The following is a 22820-nucleotide window of genomic DNA, read 5'->3' on the forward strand; positions in this document are numbered from 1 at the left end:
ACTACTAAACCACAAATCAACTAACAGGACAGTTTCAACTGCTGCTTTATAATCTGCCTGGAGAGGGTCTCTGTGTCACAATCCAATTTAAAGACCCATTGTGCTTACATGATGCATTTTAATGAGTTAAATACATGCACAGAGAGTGTGAGTTGTTTTCCTCTTGCCTCAGGGTGTCATAGCAGATTCATCTATTCATACCTGTCTCTATTTTCAGGGTTTCTGGTGGAGTGGAGGTATGAAACATTGTGGCTTTGTCTACACTAGAAGAAGCGGGTACTGCAACGTAAAAACTAGTTGCCTTTCTTTCTTTTTTTTTCAATTTCCCAACCTCTTCACTGCAACTCAAGGGATGTAGCCATAGGTTGTCTTCTTCATCAGATTTCTGACGTTTCCAATCAGGTTTTTGTGTGTGTGTGTGTGTGTGTGTGTGTGTGTGTGTGTGTGTGTGTGTGTGTGTGTGTGAGAGAGAGAGAGAGAGAGAGAGAGAGAATCCCAGAGAATACAAACTAAAATGTCTCTAAGAAAAAACAAAAACTTGAGCTGTATTCTCATACTCTGAGCGATTTGAAAACTTTCAATGGATCTGTTCTTAACTCAGCTGGTATTTTAAGAGCTTTGAAGGAATGATAAAACTCCACTTTGGACATTAATGGGTTAAAAAAACCCATTAACTCACCTGTGATACTCTACTGGAGTCATCTGCTACTTTTATCTAACTTGGGAGACCTTCTTTTGAGCTCAAAGACCATTTTTACATAGTTAAGTTCATCTTAATTTGCATGTTATAAAGTATTTTTACTGAAGTCTTTTACATACTGTAATTTCAAAAAGAATGGTACTGTGTTCTGGATTTTACTTTAAAACTCATATGTATACACAGATAGACAGACACCTTTGGATCAACAGCCTTGTGGTATACATTGGTAAAACTGTGATTGTGATTGATTAGGGTTTAGTTCTTATGTATGCAAGGAGCATCGATAATAATTGAATCCTGGAGAACTCTGCACTATAAGAGGAGAGCGATAAGACCAGATCAACACTGCAAAAATGAGTACTGAAATGGTTTCAAATATTCAGAATGGATCTGTATCACTATGTATTTTTGACAACACTAATTAGGAGTCATACCAAGCACGCCATGTGTGATGTCACTGCCGACCCTATAAACAAGGGGTGGCCAAACTTTTTCCACTGGAGGCCTAAATGTGAACCTTAAAAGTGCAATATGTAAGAATTTTAGTTGAAAGCAATCAAACAATGATCTAAAATTATTAACAGACTGAGAAATATAACAGTTTTTACATTATAATGTCTATGTACTGTGTTGCAGAGATACTGAAGTTAGCATATAACCAGCTAGCCCTGGCCAGGGGGGCCCAGGGCTTCCGTCTTACTAGGATCTCAATTTCCCTTAAAGGGTAACTCCACCAATTTTACACATTAGAGTGTGTTTACAGGTGTATGGGAGTACGACCATATGTGTGAAAAAGGAGTATAAAGTCTTTAGTGGCTTCAGAGGAAGCTGCATGTAATCTGATAAATTACCTCCGGTGATGTCACTCAGTGGCTAAATTGCATTGTTGATAATGCAGACAACAGGATTACATGATCACTTTTGATAGCCCTGCTCTAAACTACAGGTTCCCCAGAGTCAGAGCTGATACAGCAATGTCTTCTTAATTCTACTTCATACATGTATTCAAATGTAGATTAACTGACATAATTGTGACATAAATGTGCCACATTTCCGTGTACAGACTGATGTTAATATAGAAACAAAGAATTCATTATTATCTTATTATATAAAAAAAGTTAGGCCTTAACTTAGTGAGGGGTTAAAAAATAGAATAAGTGACAACTACACAGAGTTATGACAAATATTTTAAGCTTTATTTGTTTGATTTTAAGAGGTTACATAGTAGTAAACATACTGGTTACACACGTGAAATTTGATGAAATCATCCACTCGAGCTGCATGTGCGTTTTACACCTCAACTTCATCCTTTCAGACTTTCTTAAAAAATAAAAATCGAACACCCTGCAGTTTGAGTCTCCACAGCAACGTGGAGAGCAAGCTCACACATTCTCATCTTCACCATCACCATCACCATCATTAACACTGTCAGCACCCCACAGTCTACAGCAGCACAACCTTCACCCTTCTTCACTCAGTCTGGAATACTTTAAATAGTCATTAGTCTGGGGTTAAGACCCCCTGTGTCAGGCCAACTGGTGAGAGTTCACATCTAGCACCACTGGAGTCCATCGTTTGTCGCTCTCATGGCGCCTGTAAAAATCCTCCCCAGATGTGGATGAGTTTTTGGTGGTGCTTTTAAGTTTTATTATTATTTTAAGAATGTCAAACTCGGAAGGAACTGAAAGAGTACATTATTTCTTCCTCATTTAAATCAAGTAACACAAGCAGACAGACTTCAAGTAGAGTATGGAGTATGCATATCTTACATCCCAGCCAGGTCATTGTGTCACGCCAAGCGGGGGGAAATACATGTGAATGCCCATGAAAACACGAGATAAAACAAAGTCAAAATGATAACAAAGAGGTGCTACGATAACATAATGAATCAAACTAAATGTAGAAAACATTCCATTAAAATCAAATGTTAGTTAACAGCATTTCAGGATGAAAGAAAGAGAAAATGAAGGACACAGAAAATACATGTCTGCCTCTCCAATAGAAAATAGAATTAGTGCATCATTATTACATTTTAACTACATGAAGCATGTAGCAACATACCACTGCATGAGAAAATCACTTGTAGTCTATTATTTTTACTATAGCACTGAAACAGACACTCAGACACCCACCACACTGACATGAAGCTCCAAAATGTATCATGAACACTTTATCAACGCTACATTTGTTGAGGCGAACAGGTCTAGCTAGCAGAGAATGTGCGTACTGGTAGAAGTATTTATTGTATACTGTCCATGAGTCCAAAATAGAGCCTCAGAGCTTCCAAAGCGACGTATCTAAACTGTTTTAGATATATGGCTTTGGTTCCAGAGAAGCAGGCAGGGAGGTAAACACTGCACCCTTCCTGTCCAGTTCATTGTTAAGTTTTGGAGCTTCTGTCCAAAACAGTCCAAAAAACAAAGCCATATATCAGAATATCAGATAAGGTAAATATTATTTCAGTATCATAATTCTGAATTATTTTGACGTTTAATCCAGTATTTTTGATATATGGCTTTTGTTCCAGAGCAGCAGGCCAGCTCTGTCATCTAACACTGCCCCCTGCTGGTCTGGCAGAGTGGTTACAGTTACAGGCAACTGGAAGGAAAAACAGAGGGCTCAGAAAGGGCTGAGAAAAGGGACATGTTACAAAGCTCAGGCACATGACTTTTGGGTCAGTTCATACCTGGGAAATATATCTGTGAATGTGGTTTACAAGAAGCTTAAACCCCTTAAAATCCCAAGAATAATACCAGCGTCGTTTAGTGCGTAGCTTATTTACTATTGTCTGTGCGTAGTTTCCTTTCCTGCCATCATTTAGCATTAACCTTAACCATGGTAAAATACATTTTTTAGCATGATGTTAAAGGCAAGCCTGGATGATTGGCACAACCAACAAAAAACACTGGTATTATCCTTTAAAGGTGAAGGCATTGGCCAGTTACATTACAGAAAGTGCTTTTTAATGTTGTTCCATTACATTTTTTTTGTATTGTTTTGAGGCTCTTGAGCCACATTTTTAAGGTCACAATGCTCGTGTAATACCACCATAAACAAGGCTGAACATACTTAAGAAAAGTGAAAAAATAGTCCTTGCTGTGACACTCAGAATGCTTCAGTTACACTGAGTGTTGACCCTGTAACATGATAGAGGATGGAGGTGTTTCGAAGGAGTAATAGTGTGCACACACAAGACAACAGAAGAAGATTGGAGGACAAAGAGTCATTGGAGATCTAGATCTACCTACAAGACCTAGCTTGAATCATGTGACAAAGTGACATGACGAGTCAGAGTATATCTGATCAAATATCAACCCCAATCCTAATTTATCTGATTCAGCCCTCCCGCTGAGACATTCCTTCTTGTTCCTGCGCCGATTCTCATCTGTGTGGTTTCTTCCTCCTTCCTCCACTATAACAGATCAGGGAGGTGGCTGTAGACCGAGTCCAGCAGCGTTTGGCTGGCCTCCTGACTCTTGACTCCCGCGATCTCAAACAAACGGTCCAGCTTGTCCTCGGCAGCCGGGATCTCCTCTATGACGTGCAGCTCCTCTGGGTTCAGGATGTGAAGCATGTCGTCGAAGATGGGCTGCAGGTCACACGGGTCCAGACGCACTTGTCGGAGCACAGTGTCTTTCTTCTCTGGAGGGGAGACAGAGAGGGGACACAGCTGTTGTGATTATCTTCAAGGCACAGTATGTCATTTCTACCAGTAGGGGCCTCTCAATCAAAACAAAAGGAAAGATGGAAGTAGTGATGGATCATGGGAGTTGCTAAACAACCACCATTGCAGATGAAAATCTATCTGATGTGACTCAGGTCTCATTTTTAAGGGTCTTTTTAGACCTTTTATTGCATTTATGTTACATATTGTATATTTAAAGGGCACCTTCTCGAAACAAAAGTCACACTCAGAATTGTAATATTTACAATATTAATGAGGTAATAATTCAAAATCCGTTAGTGAATGAACAAGCTGTTCTCTCTTTCTCTCCTCATTAACATTTCTTCACCAAAACTACAGAGTGCTCCTTTAAAGCGCCTATAATTACTATTTCTATATTAACAATGGATCAAATGACTAGGTGTATTGTGAAAGGGCTGAATGTGTTGAACCCACATAGAATCACCATCAGAATTGTACCATCCTTTATTAAATGTTTCCAACACAAAGGGCAGTTGTTTTCATTTAAAAATCTTCCTTGCACTAAGCAGCTAACAGACAAAAGTTCATAGCTAGCTGCTGAACATTGTAGGGCATTTTAGCAGTTAAAGCAACAGGTATTTCCCTCAGGAGTTGGTGAAAACCAAGACAGAATGAATATTGAGTTTGTATTTATCAGGTAACACAACTCAAATGCTATGTTGCTCCATGGCTGCTGGTTGGTAAATACGGAACTATTTGAACTATTCGCTAACAAGTGGGTTTAAGGATATAAGTTTTGCTCCGAGCACCTGGTAACACAAACAATTGTGTCAAAGTCAATTCAAATAGAATCAATGTGAACAGTTGATTAAATCCAAATAACTTTGCACGGCTGACCAACAGCAAACCGCCTTGACAGTGCTGACCTGTGACTGAGCCCGCTACTGGAGAGTCCAAAAATGAGGGAGCTATCAGAGCCTGCTAACATCTGCTTTTGTCAAACCTTCCTCTGTCAGAGTGTAAACTTCTCTAGTTTGCTGACAGCTATAAGACGGGGGCTGATAAAGACATCTTTTGAAAATACTGTGTGAACTTATTTAACTTATTGTCCTTTAGCTATTAAGTGATAGCTAAAGGACTTGCAAACAGACTTGCTCAGGAGCTTTTCCTCCACTTTATTAAAACTTGTGAACAGGCACAGATGATGATGGTGTGAGCAGGCCTTTAGCCTACTCTTCTTGACTTTGAGGGACAAAATCAGAAAAGATGGTTTGCAAGGGAAGAAAGGGACGTTTTTGTTACGACTACACTACACTACACTACAATGACAAAAACAGAGACTGAAGTTAACATGTTGAACTGCTATAAGACATAAAGTGTGGATAATGTACAATTTTGCCTTATTCTATATTGTATTTTTATTCTACAAACTGTTTAACTGAAAGTTCATACTTTGTTGAGTATGAACAATTAAGAATTGAGTACAAGGTTCATTATCATTGTTAGTTATACAAGGTTAGACAGAACTAGTCGTAAGACAATAATGGTCAAATAAAATCTTGGTAATACAATTATTGGTTCCAATAAACCCCAGTCAGCTATCACAGATAAATAAAATCTAAAGAGATTTTATATGTGCTGTGTAATACAATGTTAGATTTAAAAGCAATACCCAGAGTGACCACATGGGGGCAGTCAGCACCCATGCATCCATTGTTTGAACTGAGAGCAGTGTTGACACATCATCTTCAGTTGTGTGTGAGACACATTAGTGAGTGTCTGAATAATTTGCTCGGGGTGTGAATAATTTGAAACTGCTGACAATCAGTATCTACACAGGCCACTGCCAACACACCGGAGTGGGTTTCTAGTCTTGGCTACCAAAAACGCCTTGTCAGATAACTTTTGGACATTATGGAGTGAGTCTCCAGTGGAATTGTGTTCTTTAAAGTCACTTTAGGGTACATTAAACTCATTTAAATAGTCTCTTTAGTCTAAGTTTGACAGGCTCATGAGTACTAGAATAATGCTGATCACAAAACCATTATAGGTCACTTGATATGCTGACAGTTTCCTTACAGACACCTGTTACATTTATAGTTCAGTTTTTTAAACATCATTCTGCCATGTGGGGGCACCTTCATACAAAAACTGCATATTTGATGTTGACCCAGCACAATAAAACAATATATGAATCATAAATCCTGAAATGAATATCATAAACATGAACAGACCAACAGAGTAACAGTCAGTAGAAGTGAAAGTGTCACCAGTGTGTCTGTGGACCCATTTGGAAATCCTACTGACAAATATGCACTAATGGCATCTATAACTTGATATAAATGATCTATTATCAATTAAAGCTTTTCCAGTCAAGGCTGAGTTACTAACTGGCCACCTTCCTCTGAAGTGTGTTTGTGTCAGCTGTTTCGCTAATCTAACTGAGTGTTTGCTGGGAATGTGCTTCAGTCTGGACGTATCAACTGAGATGATGGTGGGTCCTTTTTTATTAATTGAACAAAAAGCCCCATCATGAAGAAGGGATCTGTGTCACAATCTTATTTGAATGAACTAGTTTATTTTTGTGCTTTTATGCTGCATGTGTTTCACCACACAGCAGAACTGAAGGGGGAAAATGGGAGGTGTTCTATCACAAAGAAGAACCTGTGCTGCAGGAATGAGTCCTACAACCTGGATATGAGTTTTTGTTCTTTGGGTTCCCTTGACCTAAAGTCAATGTAATTTTTTAAGGGTTTTTTTTGGTTACATGCCTGAAATAAGCTATGTTCATAACACAAGCTTCAGAGATTTTCATGTTTTGTTCTATGACATAAAATACGTCAGTAAACACCCCACCCATGATTACTAAAGCTTTTACGTGTCATAAAAACGGCGGTTTGCTAACAAGTGTCTAAATAAGACTACAGAGGTTGTCGGGGACATTAAACGTCAAATTTAAAGATGTACTTATTTAAACTTGGAGTCACGCCTTGCTGACAGTACGATGACACCAAACACCAGAGAAATGGAAGGGTTTTTAAAGAACGCCTGTGGTGACTTTCTGTGGTGAGTTTTATGGCTAACAGTACCTACCTTTGGTAATGAAGGAGCCGTTCCTGCTGAGGGCGGAGTCTTTGCTGGAGGTGGAGTCACAGCGAAGCAGCGGCTCCGATTCGTCGGGGAAGAAGCCTTTGGTGCGGTCCACTGGCGACTGCTCCACGCCCACTCCGCTGGCCCCGCCCACGCTACCACCGCTGCCGCTGTGACTGCCGCTCCCGACGCTGCTGGGAGACTCGAGCGGCTTGTGGATGGGACTGAGGCTTTGGCTTACATTCACTGAGGTCATCAGCTGGTTGATGTCAAACTGTAGATGGAAATGGAGAGATAAAGCAGAGGGAGAGGATGAGGAGGGGGAGCAAGACGAGGAGGAAAACACGTGACAAACCGATGCTCGAGCACATGAACTCCCACATCTAGAAAACACTGAATTCAACATCTTTGTCCTGTATCTCTTCATCTCTCTCATTCTCTCAACTCTTATGCCCTCATAATAATACACACTTCATTTTGGCTGTGGCTGTGTTCATGTGATGCTTTGGAACAAATGTCTCACACAGATTGTCCCTTGGCCTGAAATACACAATGTTTGGTGAGCAAGACCACCAAAGAAACATTTGAAAATGTGCATACACCTAAATGCTAATACAGGAGGAGTGTGGGGAATGACAGTTGTGTCTCTGAATGCAGCGATGAAGGATGCAGAGCTCAGTGTCGGTCTATGCAGACAGAATCTGTGGCAAATATTTATATGGATTCAATAGTTTTACAGAGTGGAATTTGACATACAATATAGAATTAGACATTTCATGGATTACATGCAAGGTCAAACTGTATGTGAGGTTTACTTGAGCCTTTTCTCTGTTCCTCCTGCTGTTAAACACCTGTATCTGTGCACCTGCTCAGCATATTTAAATCCTCCCACTTCTTTGCATTCAACAGCTCCAATCCTTTCTTCCTGGTGTCATCTTTTGTGTTCTTCAACTTTGTTTCTTTCTGTAACTTTTCATCTGTTAAGCTTGACATAGTTTCATACTTGTCTCCTTGCTTCCATTTCACTCGTCATCCTTTTTCTTTCTAGTGAAACCTTCCCGTACTCTTTCAACCTCATCACTGTTTCTATCTCTCCCATTTTTGTCTCCTTCTCTGTTCCCTATCAAAGCTCTTTTTTCTCATCTCTGTGTTCACCTTTGTTCTTTCTCCCTCATCTTTTCATCCTTTTTCTGTTCCCTCTTTAAAGTTTCATCACTTGTTTCTCACTGTGTGCTGGTTTGTTGCAGTTTCTCAGTCTGCCTCGGTCTCCTCTCTCTCCTCCCTCTATCATTGTGAGGCCCCCTCCTCTCCTCTCCCTCCTCTCACCCCCTCCTCTCTCTTTGGTGTGGTAATGAACCTGTGGTTTGAACCAGTAGGGACTGGTTTGGGGGGGGTGGGGGGGGTTGAGATCATGAGAGTACATCTTGTTTTTCCCAGCGTGAACCCGGCTGGGCCTAAAGGTCGCAGCAGCACAGAGGTCATTTCATTCAGAGCACACACTAGAAATTGGAAATGGACTTGGGTGGGAGAAGTAGACAAAACAACAAACAAACAGACTAAAAGACAGAAAGATGCAACTGGGCTACAAACTTTTGATGAAAATGCAGTGGAACAGATTCAATCTATTATGATGGATTTTCCAGTTCAATATCAATCCTGCTGAATGAGCTGCAGCAGGACATGACACAGAAACACCAGTGCTGTTCTCTTTCTCTTGTGTTTTCTCTCTCTGTTCCGTAATGTCTGGGTCGCTGGGCTGCAGTGTGACACAACTTGCGTGATTCTGACAAAACAAACATGCTCTGTTTGGCCCACAAAGGAGTGCATACATACATGCACAGAATCGCACAGACACACACCGTGACAAAGACATGCTGACTTTCACACAGCAGCAGATGTAACTGGAACAGATATATTTTTAAGAGCAGATGCAGAAATAAAACCACTGGGGCCCATGAGGGACGACAGATGTTACAGCCTCAGGGGACAGGAAATTTGTGCATATGTAAAACACAAAATGGTACGATCTGATACTCAACTTAGCATAGATCTAAACATAAATGAATTAACTTGATTGGTTCTCTGCAATTTTGCCAATACACAAACTGAAATTATATTTCATTTCTTTTTATTTACCTCCTTAATTTATCACAGTTACCTTATTTGGTCTTTGGTCATACTTCTTTGTTTAGACCATCAAGTGAATGATTCTATCCACATTGGCCAAACGCTGTGTGAGTAGGGCCATGAGGAGCGGGGGCACATAGTCGCTTCTCAGAGCCAATACTTTTAAGTCTCATTGACCAACTTCCCCATCAAATGAAACGCACCTTCAACTGCCGATTTCTCTGGTTGGAACATTGTTGGGAACATTTGGGGTAATGTGAGTAAACAACTCATCAAAATATAAAAACAAAGGTCTTGTTGTTTTGACATTTGAATGCATTAATCCTACATGTTAAATCTGTTTTTAAAAATGTTGAACATTTGAATAAAATGGTAATAATTTCAGAAAATGTTGACTGAGTATGTTTGCACCTTTCGAGCAACATCTCCGCATTTATCCAATTCTGATTATCACTCTGGCCAATATTACTCCAGTTTCCAGTCTCTTGACTACTAGAAGCCACATCAAGTCAACCCTGTAATAGAGCTGGATCAGGTGCTGAAGGGCCTGCCTTCATTTGGAGCACCCATCAAAAAAATCCTAAAATAAAGCTGAATAAGGTGACTATCCCACTATTTAAACCAAAAGACCTTTAGCTTCATCATCAGCATCCAAAAATAGCAACAAGAAGGAATCACTGTTGAATATGTAGCCTGCAATAGTGCTTAATTATGGTTCTCCAAAAAGAAAGTCTCAGCTGTGCGAACAACTTGCCAGTAGAAGCCTGTTGGAGTCTGCTGGGGTTTTGCCTGCTTTCTTAACAGCACTGGACATATGGTATATTCACTTTGAAGTGTCAAACGCACTTCTGTACACTTTAAAGAGTCAGTTAAGCCTAATTACAGATAACATTTTCTTGTTGGTATCTGTTCATGCAGGCAGTTGTGGTTTTATGTTTGAGGTTTTTAGATTCACATCTGCCTCTACAGAAATGCAATGGAGCTCGATGCTATTTCTTTTGTGGTGCTCACAGGACCGGAAAATCACACAGAACATACTGTCGACAGTTTGTACTGCATGTACCTTTGTTAGACAGCATGTTCCTACGTTATCCAAAGTGGAGGGGCAATGTTTCTGTTAAGACAAGTAACAATTTTTGTAAATTCTGACACATCCGTTGTATTAGGGTGAAGGGAGTAATCTCAAAGACAGATATCTACACTACAAGAGTTTCGCAGTGTAGATCAAACATGTTTTTGACAAGGCTGTGATTACACTGACACCGTAATTATTGCCATATAACATTACGAGCCCACTGCTATCTGAAAAGCTCTGTCCCCTCTGCCCACCCAGGTAGAGCACTTTGCGTAAGTCTGCCACTCTGTCTGAGAGCCACTCACACCACACGGAATCTGATTTCCTCATGTTGGCAGCCTCGAACTGCTGCGAGCTGAGCTACTGAGGACGGAGCCGGAGCACAGGGGTCACTGCGAGGAAGAACAGTACTGCTGTTCCAGAAAGCTCCCAGGCTGTGTGTGTGTGTGAGTGTGTGTGTGTGAATGTGTGTGAGTGAGTGAGTGACAGAGAGAGAGAGAGAGAGAGAGAGAGAGAAGGATCAGACCGAGTTGCTGACGACTCCTGTCAGCACAACACAAGGCCCTGCTGGGGACAGGGATTCAGACACACACACACAGACACACACACACATGCACAGGGCACACAGCCCAGCACTCATGTACACACTTACGTACTGAGCCAGCTAGCTTCAGTAGCAGAGTTGGCAGATTGCTGCAGTATGAAGGGCACAGGGGACAGACAGGCAGGCACACTGGGGATATTTTGATTAATTAGGTCCAAAATGTTACAGTGAGGAATCTCACTCAGCTCTAATTACACTCAAAACAGATGAGCTTTTAACTAAGATACAGCTACGATAGAAACTGTGTAGAGCAAGGCTTCAACCCCACACTGTCAGAAATAGGTCCATCTCTGTCCCCAAAGGTACGATCTACACTGTGGCAGCCTGGAGCTTTAACTGTGATATGGCCATGACATAAATGATTAAAGTGTTAAATATGTAACTGAAAAACTTTGGAATCAAGGTTAAGGTTAATAAATGTGATAACAGATTGTTTTGACTGTTTCTAATGAGTACAAATTTGCCCCCATAAGATATAAACTGTAATGGCCCTAATATATACCCTTGTTACAGGAAACAATGGGTGCACCTTTGGTGGTCCAGCCCCAGTGACGAGCTGTTGTACCACTAAACGTACAAATTTAGCACATTATTTCTGATAGTGCACAGCGTCTATGATATTACAGTACGTACAGTACGTTCAGCCTTTACCACTAATTCATCTGTGACATTTAAAGTAGATCTTTAATGGATAAGCCTGTTCCCAGATTGCATTAAAGCCTACTTAATGTCAAACACACTCACAAACATTTGCAGATAATCTCACTGATTACCTTTAAAAGAATAAATGCAGTTTCTGGGAAATTTTTTGTCCTTTTCCCCAGAAAGCAGTGGATGTGGTTTCATTTTATTATCTTATGGGGCTCGTTATAGAAGGACTGAAAGGCATCTAATGGGACCTCAGTCATTAGCACCCAATTAGGGAAGAAATTGCATTTGATTGTGCATCATTGTGGCAGGAAGGGAGGGTGCATTCAGAAAGTAAAGAGGAGAAAGAGGAAGGAAGAAGACACACAGAGAGTAGGTGAGGGACTACGTCTGTGCGTTTATCTTTTGCTTTGTGTGCCTCCTGTGAATAATCCAATCACTGAAAACCAGACTCCATTTCTAAAGAAAAACTCATATGTATAATTGTATAATGCACATAAAAAAACGTTATTCCTGGGCTGCTCATGTTGTAAACTGAATCATAATTCAATAGGTGTCCTTAAAAGCAATTATGTCGTGATAAAATAGCTGGGAAGCATTTGATGTGTGTTGTTTTTGTTTTTGTTTTATATTTCTCATGATGATGATACTTTAATGATATATTATTTGATATCGAATTCTCATTCAGTTTTTCAGGATTGTTTTTATCTTGAGAATATCCTGTACATTTAATGTAGCCTATGTATAAATTGACATTTTTGATAATAAAAGATAAATGAGAAAAAAAAGCAATAACTATGATATAATAACCTTCAACCACATAAGGGATACTTCCACATGAACTGACTGATTAGCTTCGTTTAGTTGTTCTGATGTTATTCATTGTGTCTGAGGCATGATGAGCTTTTGTTACACTGCAACTTAAGGAGAAATCTGGTTTAGTACAACTTGCAGCTTATTTTAATAGTTTCTATCTAACATGATACACACACCAAAGCCATTTTTAAGGGAACATGGCAACACTGCAAGTCCAGTTTGGTAAGAAATATGAGTAGCCAGACCTGCAGTTTAGCCTTATGTCTTGTCTTAACGAATCTGTTGGTGCGTCACGAAGCAGAATAACTGCTTTTTAGCCATGTTGCTTCTTTCCCAGATCTCAGAAATTCACAAAAAATAAGACTGGAATTATTAATTATATAAAGCGGAATTATTTGTTAGTCCACTACTGCATAAAAACTACATCAACACAGGCTTTGCTACAAATAGTGTTTCTATCTAAGTTTTTCCTATCACAAAGATGGGACAGCCAGGCTCCTCAGTGCTTCAGCTGCACATCAACACATACTCATAACTCAGGAGCTGACTGTTTTAAGTTGTTGGTCATCGGCCATCTGCAAATCTTAATTAGCTGGGCACATCTTGTTCAAAACAGAATGAAAATACTTATTTAGAGCCAGAATTCTCAGCACTTGGCCAAGTAATTGTTGAGTCATTGGATTGGATCAACAATCCCATCAACAGACTGCAGCAGTGTGTTTTTGTTTCTTTGTGCATTAAACTAAAAGGATTCTGCCCCTTTCAAATACAAAGGATACCAAACTGTTTCAACCCCTGTAGACTATTACCCACAGGTAATCCATTAATCAACACTGCTATCATAAGTCAAGAGGCCTTTCTCAACACAGAGTACACTAACTTTGGACAACTGCCCAACAAATGCACAAACCTTTTTACCACCAACATTTATTAGATTTCGACTCCCAGATCAAGAGTCGTATGTTAAAAATTCTACAGTGTGCGATACGAATGTTGTCCTTGGGATGACCGTGGACATTGATTAGCCAGCTGTTTCAGAGCTGGCTTGCGAGCCCCAGAGGAGACCGTCTAGTTTTACTCTTCTATAGCAGTGACCTCAAATCACATCAAATTTGTGACTCTGGCCTAGTTGATGCAAATGAATGCTAAGATACAAGTATTCCAGTTACAATAACACATGACCCCTCCTTTTACACCAAAGTCTAACGGAAAGCCTGCAAGCTGGTTCAGGAAGTCGCCTCAAGTCTACAAAGTCCCACTGCCACCCTTGTATCCAGCTTTCCACTGTCTCTATATTCTATTTGGTTATTGCCATCACTCCCCAATCCCTGCTTGGTGTTTCCTTGTGGGGAGTGACATGTCCATGCATAGACGCCAAAAATCAACGCTGTAGGCCTACAAGGAGTCATTCCCTGACTTCTGAAGGACTTTCAAACATACTTGACTCTACTTTGTGTTTACAGAAAGGACAGAGCAGCAAAAATTCACCATCTTTCCCCTTCACTGATTACTTCTGTTTTTCACTCCTCGCTGAGGATAGCAGCTCTGCGTGCTGCAGTCTCTGAAATAATGCATCCATTAGCCACACACAGGAGACTTATCAAAATGAAACAGCATGGCTGCTCTTTAATCAGTTATTTGTACATACTGACGACTGGGCCAGAAAAGCAAGCAGGCACAGCAGTAACTCTATTAAACATTCATTTAAAGCATGAATAAAACATGCATTTTTGACCTTACTGAAGTTTAGCATGATGTCAGCAGTCAGGTTAAAATTTGTCAGCTTCCTGTCAATTTTTCAGGATACATTTTGCTGCCTTGTCAGTGCACACTAGGACATATCTTTGACTTCCTGTCTCATACACCACATATGTTAGCAGTGCATTTAGTAGTGGGTAAACAGTTTGCCTACATCTGGATATGGATCAGTACCATTGTGGTGATTACACCTAGTCAAGGGCATATATCTGACTGCTTTGCCTCATACTTCACAGTGAGGAGGAACAGAAACGCGAGTGAAGAGAATCGCATCTGTCACTCTGCTGTCTAGTTTCAACTCTCATGCAGCAGCAGAGATAAAAATAGATGCATCCATCAGACAGCTGACACTCTGTTGTTCCGATGGGAATACCATCAATACAGTGAATGTGTTTTTCTTCAACTGCGTGTTCAGACGTCAGTGTCATACATTACTGTTATGTAACTGCAGCATTGACATCAGTGAGTCGCACTGACCTGGTGTGAAATGAGGGAGAACCTGACCTTTACCTATGTCAACACTGCATGTCTCCCAAACAGCTCTCTTTGTCTCTTTCTTTGTTGCCGGCAATAGCTGTGGTCTCCAGTCGCCATTTTGAAGCTTCCCTCCACCGAAACCTCTTCATTTTGTTCCAGGTGCTTTTGATAGTTCTACATTGTTCACCTGCTGTCCTTGTCATAACATACAACATAAAATGCATGATGAAATGCAAATGAACGTGATAGGCTGTGTGCATCCTCTATAGTTTTCTCCACTCTTTTCGCTCAGGGTCGTCTCTGCTGAACCATCAGCCGTCTGGGAACCTCTCTCTCTTGGCTGTCGAGAACTCAGACGTTGCATCAGGATCGTAGCCCCCTTGGGCTCACCCGTATAGACCATAGCTCACTTATGTTATAAATTCTACATCTGCATCTATATAGTTGTCAGCAAAATGTGTACACACTTTGATTTTTTTGCTAATCTTCTTTGTAAGGCCTGTCCATTTCCAAGTCACCATGGTGGAGAGGAGGTTGTATGGAGGTGCCACTTGGGGTCGGCTTAAGTTGGTCGGTTGTCCTCCTGGATCCACACTCTTCATATATCTTACGTTACGCCTGAAGTCTGTCCATTCAGGGAGAAGGATACCTTCTCTGTGGCTCTTCCTGAGGTTTCTTCCATTTCTTCCCTTCTAAAAAGGAGGTTTTTCCTCGCTCCAATCGAGAGTCTATGGACACAGGGCATCATACATGGTAGGTATTCTATAGCCCCCCGAGGCATCGTTATTTTTAATGACTACTAGATTACTAGATCAGACCAAAGTAGAGAGATGTGATTTGGATCTACAATTAGAAACAATTACCCTTGACTGGTCCTAAATTGATACCAGCTCTAGTGATAATCTCCTACACAGTCTGCACTGTTGTCAGGACTTGACCATTATTTTTTTCTTTAGTTTGCCTACTTTCAAATGAACTTTTTTCCCTTTGTGAAGCCTTTTGTTAAAGGAGCAGTCTGTAGTTTTGTTGAAGAAATGTTAATGAGGAGAGAAAGCTCTTCATTGGCTGATTTTTTTCTGCCTAAACAAACTAAATAAACAAACTCTCTTTGTTTTCATGACTGAATAAACTGAATAAACAAACTGACCTTAAAGGACAACACACATTTATATGTGGCGGACCCAGTCACCTTTCTAGCTTCAAACAGTGTTCTGGGACCTTATTTTCCAGTGAGAACAGCTTCTTTATTCACTTATGGAAAAAGTTTGTATTATTACCTCATTAATATTGTAAATATTACAATTCTGAGTTCGAATTTCTTCTCTAAAACTACAAAGCGCTCCTTTAACAATGATGTATGTGTTCATTAGCATTGTGATTGTGTTGACGTTCTGAGGACTGTATTTAAATGCTCTGAAGGTTGAGGTCAGGGCTTTGTGCAGAACAGCCAAGTTCTTCTATACTAAACAGAAGAAAACAGTTCCTAATGGAGCTTTGTGTGTGGGGACATTGTCATGTTGAAAAGTGAACAACACCCTCATACCAAAAGTACACAAAATGATGTGTCCACACACTTTTGGCGATAGAGTTACGTGTTACGTGTGTCCATCTTATAACAGGTTAATTAAGGATGAATCTCCTTAAATTGTTCCAACAGTATTGTACTTCCTGTGGTCCCTTTAACCCACTGAATTCTCCATAATTACCATGCCTCCCCCTCACCAAACAATTTTATCTTCTGCCATCTTATCCATGATGGGTCCAGTAAGACCGACAGAAAACTATTGACGCACTTGATCTGCTCATTATTAAGCTGTGACGAAGGCCAATTTACTGTACAGACGACTGAAGAGCTGAGGCGACTGGAGTAACTTTTACATGAAGGCAGAACAAGGCTGTAACTGTGCTGCGCTGACCTTGGAGAGTGCAGTCAAGGACGCTTATTTGATATGCATCACTGGAAAGTTAAAGTAAGTAAGTAAGAAGGAGGAAAGTAAAGGGTGATGAAGGAGTCTGTGTGTCCTCTGTGTCCTCTGTGTTTGCGGCTTTCTGTTTGTGTGTGTGTGAGAGAGAGAAAGGGAAGCACAGATTGTTCTTAGTGAACATGCAGTAGTGAACATGAACATGAACTTTGTGGCTTGTGGTCAACCATTGTTACTGATCAGCCACAGTCATCAAGCCTTACTTTGAGTTCTCATATATTGCAGGACAAAAAACAGACAGCTTCAAGCCCATCAATACACACCTGACTGTAAATGCTTCTCGACATGCGTGTTGTAACCACTTGAGATCTGAGCTCACGTCCCCGCTCTACATGCAAATATACACCTACATCATTGGAAGAAACGGGGACGCTTATCACACAAGCAATATCTTCATTTACAATGGTTGCCGAATAAACAAATAGGACCAAATAGTTAAGAATGTGTTATAGCCAACATTTCACAGAGTTTATACAGTTTCTCCCAACGCAACAAGTCTCAAAACTGAGCGTTTTTTAAGGGAGTCTGGTGACTTTCTACACTCTTCTTTCTCCAAAGAAGAAGCCTATTCAGTTACTGTTTACAGTATTTATAAAATGTGACATGTTTACCGTCAACATGTTATATTCTGTAATAAAGTTGGTGTAAATGGTGGAATCAGCTGAAACAGTGTTCAAACAGCTGCTGGGAGGTAAGACCCACTTTGGATACGGAAGCAGACAGAATGCATTTGAAACACGAAAAACAGAGAGGCTTTTACAGCGATGCTGCAACAAACTGACACTAAGGAAAGAACAAGGAAAGAGAAACTGTAATGTTGTGCTCAGTGCCAAACTTACACGAAGGCACCAATGATTTAGAATTTGCTGCAGCCGTTTCTCAAAGTTTGTAACAATTTTAATATGTCTCAATCAACAGATGGGTAAAACGTTGCGCACATTGGCCCCGCCTCAGTGGATGACATCACAAAACCTGTTCAAACATCAAGTCATTCTCCCAAAGAGAACTGTTGCTTTAATGTGAGGGATGCTGCTAAACCACAGGGATTGGCTCCTGACACCAGACAGCTTCCTCACAGATTAGATATCAGTGAGAGAGAAACGCTAAGAACAGTGTGTACTACAGCGTGTGCCAGAGACATGGACAGAGCGGAAGATGGAAAAGACATGAAGTAAGAAAAGGTCAAAGCTATTTTCATGCTTCATCCATGAATTGATTCTAAACAGAGCCAAACATTAGCTCTTGCCCACGCATTCATCCAGCCTACCTGTGGGTTGTCCTCCATGACACAGCGGATCTTCTCCACCACGTCAATGCGACGCTGTCGATGCAGGGCATTGATCAGCTTGGCCAGGTTGGCGTCGCTATCTCGGATGGTCCAATGCTGCAGCGCGGCATACGCCCGCTCGTGATCTGACGAATAGCCGTTTGAGAAGGCGGCCACCTCTCTCTCTGTGGCGTTGGCCAGTGACTGATACATGTCTATCCACTGGGTGCCCACCTGAGCCGCCACCAGCTTCAAGATATCCACCCCTGATAAAGAGAAAGAAACATTGTGAACATTTGTTCAACCACTAATCAGCCATTCACTATAAAAAAGGAAAGGAAAATGAGACTCAGATGACTGCTGGATTTCCTTGTAATTGAAGAATGTAGGCCAGTGGCTGTAAGCTGTGCTAACTAACAGGATGCAGCGGCAAACAAATTGCCTCATTTCTAAGTAATGTAGTCCTCATGCTCATGCTCCACACAAAACACCATTGTTCTCTTTCTATCACTTTACACTTCACGTCTGCGTGCTGTGTGTATAAGACTGACTGGAGTTGTATTCTTTCAGCTTATGCAACTAGTTTGTTATGTAAAAAAATCTGTAAATTGGTCTGTTTACTGAACACAGCTGTGACCTGCATCCCAAAATAAGTCGGGCAGGAAGCAGCGTTAACTATGTTGTTAGAGGTTATAAAGAACATTATTGTCCTGCCTGTAGACCAAGACTTTTGGAAAGTATAATTTATGTATCTGTCAACTCTGGGTTAGACTCGTTTTGCCTCAAGCAGCCGGGCTGTTTCAAAGCCAAGCTAGCCAGTTTAACATGCTGGCTCTTAAGGGGCACTCCTAAACATTTTCCAGATCAAAGTTATGTTTCTACGTGACGTACACCCATGAAAACAGTTCAAAACACAAAAGACATCCCTTGATACTAGATACTTGAGACTAGTAGTCTAGTAGCCATGAAACTTGGAACATACATGATTATCCATAGTGTATATCCATGGTGTCCAGAGAATGAATGATGACTTTTCCTCTGTTGCCACCATCAGGTTAATATTTGTGGAAATGAGTGAAAAGTCAAACAACTACAACTACAACTGAGGGAGAGCGGCATACGCCCGCTCCCTCAGGATGATTTGCGGTAACTTTGGGGATTCTTTTTTTCCATTTTCTGCCATATTGAGGTAAAAATAAACCTTTGTTTACAACCAAATACACGCAAAAATATTGTCATTCCCTTCAGTCTTTACTTTGTTTACTAAAGTACACAGTTTAACACGATAAATGGTAAACCTATGTAGCATCGGTATGTTAGCCTTTTCGTTGTACGTAAGCATTAATTTCAAAGCAGTGATGGAATGTAACTAAGTACATTTACTTAACCACTGTACTTACTTTACTTGAGTATTTCCGTATTCTGAAACTTCATACTAATAATAGGTTGGCCCATAGTATACAATACATACATATGTAAATATACATATGTTTTACATTTACTTTTTAAACTTAAGTACATTTATTACCAAAGAAATACTTTTGACACTTCAGCTAACTTAATATCAGAAGACTTCTACTATGTACTATGGGGTGACTTTCACGTTTACCTGAGTAATGTTTTAACACAATATCTTTGCTTTTGCTTTGACTTTTGGGTACTTTGAACAACACTGGTTCCAACAAACATAGAAGTACATTTACTTCTAAAATTGGACTGGGAATTATTTTGATGATTGAAATCACCAGACCCTTTCAGACATAAAGCTCTACTGCACAGCCTGTAAGACATAGTGCTTTCCCTATCATGTTGTCCAACTAAGTTATGAGGCCAGCGGCACTCAAGGAGCAGAAGGAATCCCTTCAGTGCAATAGATCCACCTCTTAACACCTTAACTTTCCACACACACACGCTATGGATTGCACATACACACGAGGTGATGCAAGAGGAAGCATGTCATGCCATCAGTCTTGTATCTCCCTGGATCAGCTGGGGCCGTCTCTTATTTTAGTCTGTAGACGAACACCTGCTGTGTGGTTGGAAGGTCCTGAGGACAGACAGCTGTTGAGCCACTGCAGAATCTGATTCTTAAGAGCTTTTGTGATTACACCAAACACGTCTGGTTGGATCTCATTCTAATCGATCGCAGGGGAGATTGTTTGGAGATTTACCTTCTCGAGAATCTTTCAAGCCAGCATCCACCCCAAAACTGAATTTGACATTCAGTAGGAGAGTTAAACAGTCACAGTGCTTCAGGTTTTATGTTTATTTTCTTTTTTTGTGACAATTTGGTCACACCATCATTTTTCAAGGAAAAGCAGGGCTTTTATACAGAAGTCACATGGACTCCCAAGTGTTTTGTTGTGTAACAGAACAGGAAGTCATAGATTGTAGCCCATGGGGAGAGGTCAAAACAAATACTTTAACAGGAAAAACATGATGAACTCAAAGACCTGTCAAGACTTGTTATTTATCTGGTGCTCATACCAGCTAAGAATAACTAAAGAAATGCCAGAACATGGTGATCAGGGAAGACTTGACTCTTGAATCTATTTAGTCTTTCTATTAAGAACTGTTCACAAAGCTGTCTGGTTATGTTCTTAAATCTACATGGAGTTATATTATATTTTGCCCTTTAAGATTTTCTACTGTTGTTTTAAATCACATTTCTTCTGCCTCTGAGTGAGGCCATTACTAGGAGGTTCATACCCTGTGAACACTTAGCTCACTTAATACCCCCTTTTGAGCCATTCACTCAAATAGAATGTAAATGTAACCGCGAACCATATGAAACACATAAAAATACTACTTCAACGTATATTGACTTTTAGCATTTTTCTGATTCCTGATCTGTGCAAACATTCTATGAGCTGTGTGCTTGAGAGGGAGTTGATATGACCTTGACTGTGAAAGCAGGTTATTACAACCCATATTTCATTTCTTATTAAGCAGCGACCTCCAGTGGCCGTAGTAATTACTATGGAAGCAAAGGAGGAAGTCAGGCAAAGTAGGATGGAGGAGGTCGGGGAAGGATGGTTGGGTCAAACAAATACGCCACGGTCATGTTGTTTTGGGAGTTACAATTGACCGATTCAGTCATTTAGGTATGAGGATTTACTAGTATTGCAGAAGGAGCAGCACAAGTGAGAGCTACTGTACAGAAGTAAAACTTTTGTCTTGTTCATATCCACATGTTTGTGTTGGTTTATAAAGAGGTGTTAGCTATTGGTAGCTAAACTGTAATAGTTGGAACTAAACTGCTGAACTGCATAAGTTATTACTCTGTCAGTTAGCAAACCGCTAAAAGGACATTCCCACCACCTTCTACACTGTAACAGCAACTTATATTCTTTAACATTTCAACTGGGGCAGTTAAACCAATCCAGTCAATCATTCATTAAACAGTGAGAAGGCTAAAGTTAACTTGTCTTCTTAGGTTTTTGTAACCACTTTTTTACGTGATTGGTTTGTTTCGAAACACTTATAGCTTGTTGGCATATCTTTCTGAGTATGCACTTTTTCTGGGTTGAAATTCCCCCCAGAATTATAAACAGAATAGTCATCTTAAGTTTGACAAAACCAATTTATATGTTGTATTAAACAAAGAATATGAATTAAACTAAGCTGACACAACTAGCTGGTCCTTTGCAGCTGTTTTCTCAACATCTACACCCTGAAGCTGTGCAGCTGTCAGATTTGTATCTGGTTACTGGATCAAGTTGCCATGGAAATACAGCTCTGCCTTTTCATCTCACGGGTACATGAGAAACTACTTCTCTGATTTCAACTGTATGTGTGTCACAGTAAATGTATGCATCTCAAATAGCCTCACAGTTCACACACCTTTTCACAATCTCCCTGCTGACACACACACATCACCACCTGGTGTTTCTCTTTAGCCACAACGACTGATTTTTCATGTGCAGCTCTCCCCTTCAGACATTCTGCTGCCTGTTCACACACACACACACACACACACACACACACACACACACACACACACACACACACACACACACACACACACACGCTGCTCCACTTACTCGCTGATGGTTATGTGATTTGACAATGACTTGGCTGGAAATATAAATGCTGACTCATCTATTTGTTGAGCAAAAATATAGTATCTCAGTTGCTTTGCGTGACAGAGAAAAGGTTATTATTGTGCTCCTATATGAATTGTAAGCGCTTTTATTGGTGCGTGTTTACAGGTTTTTATCATGCGGGACATGACACAGAAACTTAATAATCATTAGTGATTGATAAGCATGCAGCATGAAAAAAGTACGTCTCATCAGAGAGTTTGACATGACAGAAAATATACTGATGGCTCCGGAGTGTTTAGGAAGTAGAACGATCATGGACAATTAGGTCAAGAGGCATCTCTTAAGCTAATTACCTGAACTGTTCTTTTGTGTGTTGCCTAAAGGTGATTTACTTACCATCTGACTTTTATCTGTATCCTTGTTTTTATCTGTTTATCAAACTAGAGACCATCTTGTGATGAGATTGCACCAGCTGTGATGCTAAATTGGTGTGTATGGTGAAATGGAAAACACCTGTGTCAGATCTGAATATGTGTTTTGCTTGTTTGATGCAAAGAACGTATAATACTAAACATGATATAGTT

General features: G+C 40.4%; 1 protein-coding gene across 1 annotated transcript in view; it reads right to left on the minus strand.

Annotated features, from left to right (window-relative positions):
• Window positions 1-1878: 1878 nt before the first annotated feature.
• The window catches only part of tnfrsf21 (tumor necrosis factor receptor superfamily, member 21), a 49332-nt gene continuing 28390 nt past the window's right edge, over window positions 1879-22820 (minus strand). The window contains exons 4-6 of the mRNA XM_073493136.1: window positions 18191-18456; window positions 7440-7710; window positions 1879-4342 (exon numbers count right to left, since the gene is read on the minus strand). Coding sequence (XP_073349237.1) covers window positions 4113-4342; window positions 7440-7710; window positions 18191-18456 — 767 coding nt within the window. The 3' untranslated portion in view covers window positions 1879-4112. The remainder of the gene's footprint in view (window positions 4343-7439; window positions 7711-18190; window positions 18457-22820) is intronic.

Source organism: Pagrus major, chromosome 22 (assembly GCF_040436345.1).
Source record: "Pagrus major chromosome 22, Pma_NU_1.0".
In the NCBI taxonomy this organism is placed as follows: domain Eukaryota; kingdom Metazoa; phylum Chordata; class Actinopteri; order Spariformes; family Sparidae; genus Pagrus; species Pagrus major.